This window comes from Centroberyx gerrardi, chromosome 3, assembly GCF_048128805.1.
Source record: "Centroberyx gerrardi isolate f3 chromosome 3, fCenGer3.hap1.cur.20231027, whole genome shotgun sequence".
In the NCBI taxonomy this organism is placed as follows: domain Eukaryota; kingdom Metazoa; phylum Chordata; class Actinopteri; order Beryciformes; family Berycidae; genus Centroberyx; species Centroberyx gerrardi.
The window spans coordinates 30,376,383-30,383,783 of NC_135999.1; the positions used below are offsets into that span (position 1 = coordinate 30,376,383).

General features: G+C 43.3%; 1 protein-coding gene across 1 annotated transcript; it reads right to left on the reverse strand.

Moving 5' to 3' along the window:
• Positions 1-3,356, reverse strand: cnrip1a (cannabinoid receptor interacting protein 1a). The gene is made up of 3 exons (XM_071917080.1): positions 3,178-3,356; positions 1,323-1,467; positions 1-165 (listed from the first exon to the last, which is right to left on the reverse strand). Exons 1-3 carry the CDS (start codon positions 3,354-3,356, stop codon positions 1-3), a joined length of 489 nt encoding a protein of 162 aa, XP_071773181.1.
• Between the last annotated feature and the right edge of the window lie 4,045 nt (positions 3,357-7,401).

Below are 7,401 nucleotides of genomic sequence, written 5' to 3' on the forward strand. Positions count from 1 at the left end.
TCAGTTGAACGCCTCCTTGTTGATCCACATCAGGCTGCGCGTCTCGTTGGGTTTGCACTCGTAGTCGATGTCGCTGAATTTGTTCCCGAACTGGCAGTGCTCCCGCTTGTAGTAGTTGTAGTACTTCACCTGCCAGACCGTCTCAAACTGCCCCGCCTTGGGAAACTGGGCACACAGAGACACAGGGGGGTTGTGATGAATACAGCCGACATGATAATCCTGATTACTAAATACTGTGACGGAGGTGGAAGACTGGCTGATATCCGATATTTAAAAAAGGCTCATTTCAGCCCCATATATCAGAAAAGTGATAAATCAATAGATAAGAATGGTGATGATGCAGCTCCAAAGTGCGGTACAAATGTGAAATCCTATTCAACTTCTGTGAGCAAAACAATAAATCAACATTTTCTGTGGTTGCTTTTCCTATGTTCTAATGTAATGGTGTAAATAATTTGTTGTTACCTTTCCATGGCTGTCAAACAACAGCAAGATCATTAAAGGTCCCACATGGTGTAAAGCAGGACTCCCCTTGCCTCTGTGATGATAAAGGAGTTGGATGGTCTATCTAAACATGGTGAAAGTATCAAAACGCACGGTCGCCAACTAAATCCACACAATCCATATTAGAAAAGCGAGCCTCTAAACGAGCCGTTTGGACTTCCGTAACTTTGTGGCGTCACAAAGGTTCGCTCATTATCATTTTTGTAAGAAATAATAGACTAACAAAGTGTTTTTTTCAAAGCGGTTGAGCGGTTGTCATTGTTTATTACCGGAGAGTTTTCCCTACCTGTAGCTGCCGGGCCGCGGCGTCTCACGTTTCACTCTCGAAACGGTTAGCCAATCGGAACAGAGGGTCGTTAATATTAATGAGCCTTAAAGACACGGCGACAGAAACAGCCTGTCCTTGGTAAGGCTCAGAGAGATGCTGGAAAATGAACGTGGAGAAATGGATTGAGAGTGTTTTTGGTTCATGACACCACACACACAGCTCTGAATGGACCTCAAGACACAGAATAAAACACTGGAAAGAGGAGAATATGGACCTTTTTCTTTAAGTCTCAAAATGCAACATGACTCCTCTCTTGACCAGAAGTTTGCACGGAAGTTTGCTGGCTTGTTAGCATTTTGTGACGTCCAGATAATTAAATTATAACGATCAGGCAGTTGTTTGACAGCTTATTAGAACACAGAAAAAGCAACCACAGAAAATGTTGCTTTATTGTTTTGAACAAAGAAGTTGAATCAGGTTTTGCACTTGTACACTATTTAAAACGTCATGCCAGTCTTATGGATCTAACCCTGCTTCCAGTGTTACTGACCTCTATACTGACTTGGACAGGCTGTCTGTCTCCGCTCTTGGTGTGCGGGACGCCCTCCGTGTCGTACTGACCGTGATAAACCACCGCATCCTGGTCCTTAGACTGCTGCTCCAGAGGGAAGATGATACCTCCGATGTTCATGTTGCTGTGAGGAAGAGGAGGAGGAGGAGGAGGAGGGAGAGGAGGAGGAGGAAGAGCAGGAGGAGGTAACATGATATTTTATTGACCCCTGTGGCAAGTTGAGGCTTCAGGTGACGTACCTTCCCCCCCGGCGGCCATGTTGGAGGTCCTCAGCTCTGAACAGCTGACTGTGTTTCTGTCCGTCTCAACAGAATTGAACAGACGGTTAATTTCTGTCTGTTTCTGACTGAACTGATCATTTCATCACTGATCCATCTGATTGATTTAGTGTTTAGATAATGTCAGCTTGTTAGCTAGCTAACCATAGTATCTGGTCAGCTAACATCACTGTCTTGTTGTTAACACATCTGATTAGCACACTAGCTAACGTATCTAGCAGCAGCTAGCGTTAGCATGTTCACATTAACATCAGTGTGTTTGCTGGCTAGTTAGCTAGCTAACAGTTTGTTCAGGTTAACTGAGCTGACTCTTCTCAAGCTACAACTCAGAGTGTTTTGGAGTAGAGACTAGGGCTAAAGACAAGACAGTTTACTGTGTCACAGTAACCAAATCCACCTTATCACACTATTCACTTTTACTGAGAACGTTACTGAATGGATCTACAGCCACACCACAACAAGCTGACTCAGCTGCTCTCTGGTTCTAGCTGCTTGCTACAGATTTACACTTTATTAACTAACAGACTGTTCTCCACTGTTCCTCCATGATGGAGCCAGACATGTTGACTGGAGATATGGGACACAATACTGCAAAGCCGCTATCCTCTTCTCTCTCCTCCTCCCCTCCTCCACAGGGAGGTCAGAGGTCAGAGGTCAGGGTCTGGAGCTGGAGCTCAAGGACACTTCAGCAGGAACCTGGGTCCTCTGGTTGAGGAACAGTCTCTCTCACCAGGTTCTCAGTTTTCCCTAATGTTTTGATACAGTTTTGTCTCACCAACCCATATGGGAAGAGTTTAGTTGTTGATGATTTAGTATTGAATTTGTTAACCTATACTGTCTGTATGAGGTGAGAGTGAAACCTGTGATTACAATTCACCCTGACCTCATTCAACCTCATTCTTACACTTTCTCTGATAGTGAGACTATTCCTCATTTTGCTGGGGACCGCCTGTATCCTCTCCAGGGACCCCTGGGAGTCTCCAGACCCCACTTTGACAACCAAAGCACTCCATAACACATTCCGTTTTATTGATTTGTTTTGTTCTTTTTTATTTAACCAGGTTATGAAGCTGTGGATCCTGGACCCACCCACACCCACCTGAGCTCAACAAGCACACTGACTACACTTTAATTAATTTCACCTACACAGCCTACATTACTGTGCATTGTCAGGCAAACGACGCCTCCTGTCACCAGCTGTAATGAAAAATACATTGTCCAGTATCCAGGCATTATTTATTAAAGCAGATATCGGGTGCAGGCCTGCAGGAGGAAGGCCACGAGACAACATGCACCAGCTTTACCGATTTATTTTCAATTTATTTACGTCCAAATGTCCTATTATGGAAGGGGATTTCATTGATAATATCCCTATAGACATATTAGCCTTCGTTTATATTGCGAGGAATTAATTCTAACAAATGAGAGAATATCTTTGACCCAACACACTACAACATGTTCACCCCTTCTGCTGCAGAGGAACTTTAACATCTAACGTTAACACTATAATGATCCAAATATGAGAATTAATGATTTTTAATTGCATTTCTCCTTACGTGGCCTCGGCGACGCCAGGCTTCACCACCACCTCGATCTTGTATTTGGAGCCAGTGAGCAGCTTTATCGTCCGGCTCTGGCCGAACCGGGTGCCGTCCACCTTGAAGAACACCGGGCCGTCGTTCGGCTGGATCTTCAGGGAGATGGAGATGTTGATGATCGGCGGCACGTCGTCCATTATTCCGGGTTTTTGTCCGGTTTTGGTCCCGTTTTAAACCGAGGAGAGAGCGGATGATGCGGTGATGCTGAGGAGAGGACCAGGGTCAAGCTAGCCAGAAGGAAACAGTATGACTTCCGGTTGTCGCTTTCAAAATAAAAGCCTTGCTGGCGCACGTGTTTATTTTGGTAATATAGAGTAGCCTACCATAGTGGAAATGAAGAATATATTTAGCGAGGAATCTGTAGTAAATTTAAATACAATTGTTGTAAACTTTAAAGTCAACTTGGAGACATGTCTAATACTACTGTGAAAGTCAATTTTAACCCAAAGCAGTGGCACAATCGTTCCAAAAAGCAGTGTTGGGGAATAGATTCACTAACTTACATGTAATTAAACTAGTAGGCTAGTTTAACTACATTTTGCAGTAGCTTGGTTGTAGTTCAACTAAATTCAAATTGGGATAGTCTTCTTTGGGGTCAATTTGACCCCATTCAATGTTTAACGTCTCTAAATAAATTATTGACATCATTTTTTTTGCTTCATATTTAATGACTTTTCCTAATTTAATGGGGACAACTGGGTAAACATAAAATTAACATGATGATATGTTTTCAATGTCCTGTACACATTTTGCACGCGTCGGTGTTCTTTGGGGTCAATTTGACCCCAGGCTGTTTTAGCTGTATAAAACATATAAGAAATATCAACATTTTACACACATTTGTTTTGGTTGTTTTGGATGATATTGAGGTCACTATAACATGCAATTTTATAATCTTCAAAAAACTTCCCTCTGCTTTAGGGCCCTAACCTAACATAACCATACCTGTTCGACAGGGTCGACTTAGTGCTGCTAATGTCATCAAAATGGTTCCAGGCCACACCAGATATGCTGTCAGCCATGTCCAAGACATAAAATCAGCATTTGAGCTCTTCGTAACACCATCATTCGAAAAGGATATACTTGAGATGACAAACTTAGAGGGGAGGCACGTGAATGGGGACAGCTGGAAAGACTTGGATGTGACCCACTTGCAAGCCTACATTGGGTTGCTCATTTTGGCAGGAGTGTACAAGACAAAAGGCAAAGCAACAGCAAGCCTTTGGAATGCTGACACTGGAAGGGCAATATTTCCAGCATGTCTCTAAAGACATTCCATGTTTTCTCCCGTGTCATACGCTTTGATGACAGAGAAACAAGGCAGGGCCGACGAGAGCGTGGCAAACTCGCAGCAATACGGGATGTATGGGACAAGTGGGTTCAGCGATTACGCTTTCTTTACAATCCAGGCCCCCACATGACTGTGGATGAATGTCTGGTTGCATTTCGTGGGCGCTGTCCCTTCAGACAATACATACCAAGCAAACCGGCCAAATACGGTATCAAAATAAATCCCCTGGGGAAGCACCTGAAAAAAGGGTTAGGGTGGCCTTCAGGGCATGAGGGTGGTACTAGACATGGCTGAAGGACTGAATGGTCATAACATTACATGTGATAATTTTTTCACATCGTATGCCCTGGGTGAGGAACTGCTGAAAAGGAAGGTTACCATGTTGGGGACAGTGAGAAAAAACAAGCCGGAGCTTCCGGAACAGGAAGGTAACATCTTCAATGTTTGCCTTCACTGACAGAGCCACTGTCGTCTCCTATTGCCCCAAGAAATGGAAAAATGTCCTGCTGATGAGCACCATGCACACAGATGCTGTCCTGAGCACCAGAGAAGACAGAAAACCACAAATGGTCTTGGACTACAACGAGACAAAGGGAGGGGTTGATAACCTGGACAAGGTCACAGCCACATACAGCTGCCAACACATGACTGCCCGTTGGCCCCTTGTCATTTTCTTCAACATCATTGATGTGAGCGCCTACAATGCCTTTGTAATATGGAACGAAATAAACAAGGACTGGAACAGCGGAAAACTGAGTCGAAGGAGGATTTTCCTGGAGCAGCTGGGTTACGCGCTGGTGAAACCTCATATCAAGAGGAGACGGTGCCTTCCAAGAGCATCAACAGCTGCTGCAACTGTTGTGAAGGACATCCAAACGAAGACACACCCCAACTCCTCCAGTGGTTCAAACTGTAGGCAGGAAACGTGGCAGGTGCCAGGTCTGTCCCAACAGAAATGACTCCAAGACCAGCAACACCTGTGTGAAATGCAAGAAATACATCTGCAAGGAGCACGCACACACTCTCTGCACATCATGTGCACAGTAGTGCAGACAAAAGGCTGGACTGTACCTTCTGGTGGCCTGTAGGAAAAATAATATGCTGTTCATATTCTGTCTGTTTGTATTCTGTCAAACTCATTTTGGTGACTACGTAACTTTGTTTTTTACTATCTCACACATACATATTCACATACATAGCACTTACAGTAGCATAGAACAATCCCTGACACAATGCTCAAATGTTCTTTTTATAGGTGTTTTTTGTAAATAAAGAACTGTTATGTGTTCCTTACTGATGTTCTGATGATGACGATGTTCTGTTTTACAAATAAAATCCTTGTAAATGTTTGTTTTTCCTGGGGTCAAATTGACCCCAGGAATAGCCCTTTGTTTTATTTAAAGGGCTATTTAGGTAGTCAACAAAGAAACATAAAGTACCTGACACATAAACTTGGGTAACAATTTTAATTATAATCATTTTCTGGAGGTTTAAATTGCTAGGGTCAAATTGACCCCAAGGATAAAAGATGTTAGTAAATTTGAAGATAGCAGGAGGGTTAAGAATTTTAGTAGCTTACTTTTAAGATTTTTATTTTTTTGGCATTTTCATGCTTTATTTGACAGGGAGATAGTTAGAGAGAGACAGGAAGGTATGGGAGAGAGAGAGGGGAGGACATGCAGCAAAGGACTGCGGGCTGGATTCGAACCCGGGTCACTGCGGGAAGGACTGAGCCTTATGGTAGTTTACTTTTTATCATTTTGAGGAATAGTTGCACCTAGCACTTATATTTGGCTGTAAGAGAAAATAAGCCGGGAACTGTATTTTTTCATCCTGTTTATTTTGACATTATTGCATTTGTTTTGAGAGTAGCTCTGCTGCTTCATCTTCTTCCAACGTGAAGTAGCTGGTAGCTTATGAAACTGAACTTTCCCAAAGAAAAGGCTTTAGTGTGGGGCCTCCAGGACCAAGTGTCGAGCCAACCTTTTATTTTGAAGCCCAAAGCACCTAATTTCCGGGCTTGTTGTGGTTAACTCTGTCGTGCTTGATGCTGTGACGTCCGCAGCTCTAAACGGGAGAAACCCCCAAAATAGCTGAACCTTCCTGCCCCTTCCTGTTAATTACTGGAGCGAAGATAATCCTGATGCGTCGCTGAATCATCCATCTGATGCCAAAATACTTTCAGCAAGGTTCAGAAGTTTTATTAATCTCAGGACCAAACACTGTAAAGGTCTATGATTTGCAGTACATGATGTGATGCGAGGCTCATACACAGGCCCGGATCCGCTGACAGACCTGAGATCTGGCCTTCAGAACATTAAAGGTGCCATATCATCATTTCATCATTTTGTTTTTAAACTGGGTGAACTCAGGCAGTTTGGGACCTCAGCTACTGTGAGACACCTGAGCTTTATTGTGCAGATTTCTTGATCTAACATGAGTGAGTCAACATTATTATTACTAAGCCCTAGCAGTGAAAGCACATTATCAAAATCACAATCACATAACTTCATGGATGTGACGTCACAAAGGGGGCGGGGCAAGCTTCAAGGTAACGTAAAAGCCCCCCTTGAGTCTGGATGTAAGACAAAATACAAGATTAAAAGGTGCAATGTGTCTCATTTTAAACATCAGTATATTATTGACTAATGTTGCTGCCTTGGTCTAATGACTGTAAACCACTGTGTCATGTTGGACACGATTAGCCTCCTCTGTCTCACACCAGTAGTAGCCTATTGTTAGTTCTAGTGTTTCCACACATAAAAACGCTGTGTGAACGCAGCCGTGTTCACATATAGCGTTTTTTTGTGTGGAAAAAGCGCTGCCTGGAGCGCTTTTTGTGAGAAGAAATAAAAAGCGGATGATGATAACGTCACCTGACGTTAGCTGAG

Bases quoted from the DNA above. Each gene is read 5' to 3' on its own strand.
- cnrip1a (XM_071917080.1), bottom strand. From the start codon at position 3,356: ATGGACGACGTGCCGCCGATCATCAACATCTCCATCTCCCTGAAGATC. The intron at 1,468-3,177 runs GTAAGGAGAAAT...TCTTCCTCACAG, and splicing joins CCTGGCGTCGCCGAGGCCAC to CAACATGAACATCGGAGGTA. The intron at 166-1,322 runs GTCAGTAACACT...CTGTGTGCCCAG, and splicing joins CTGTCCAAGTCAGTATAGAG to TTTCCCAAGGCGGGGCAGTT.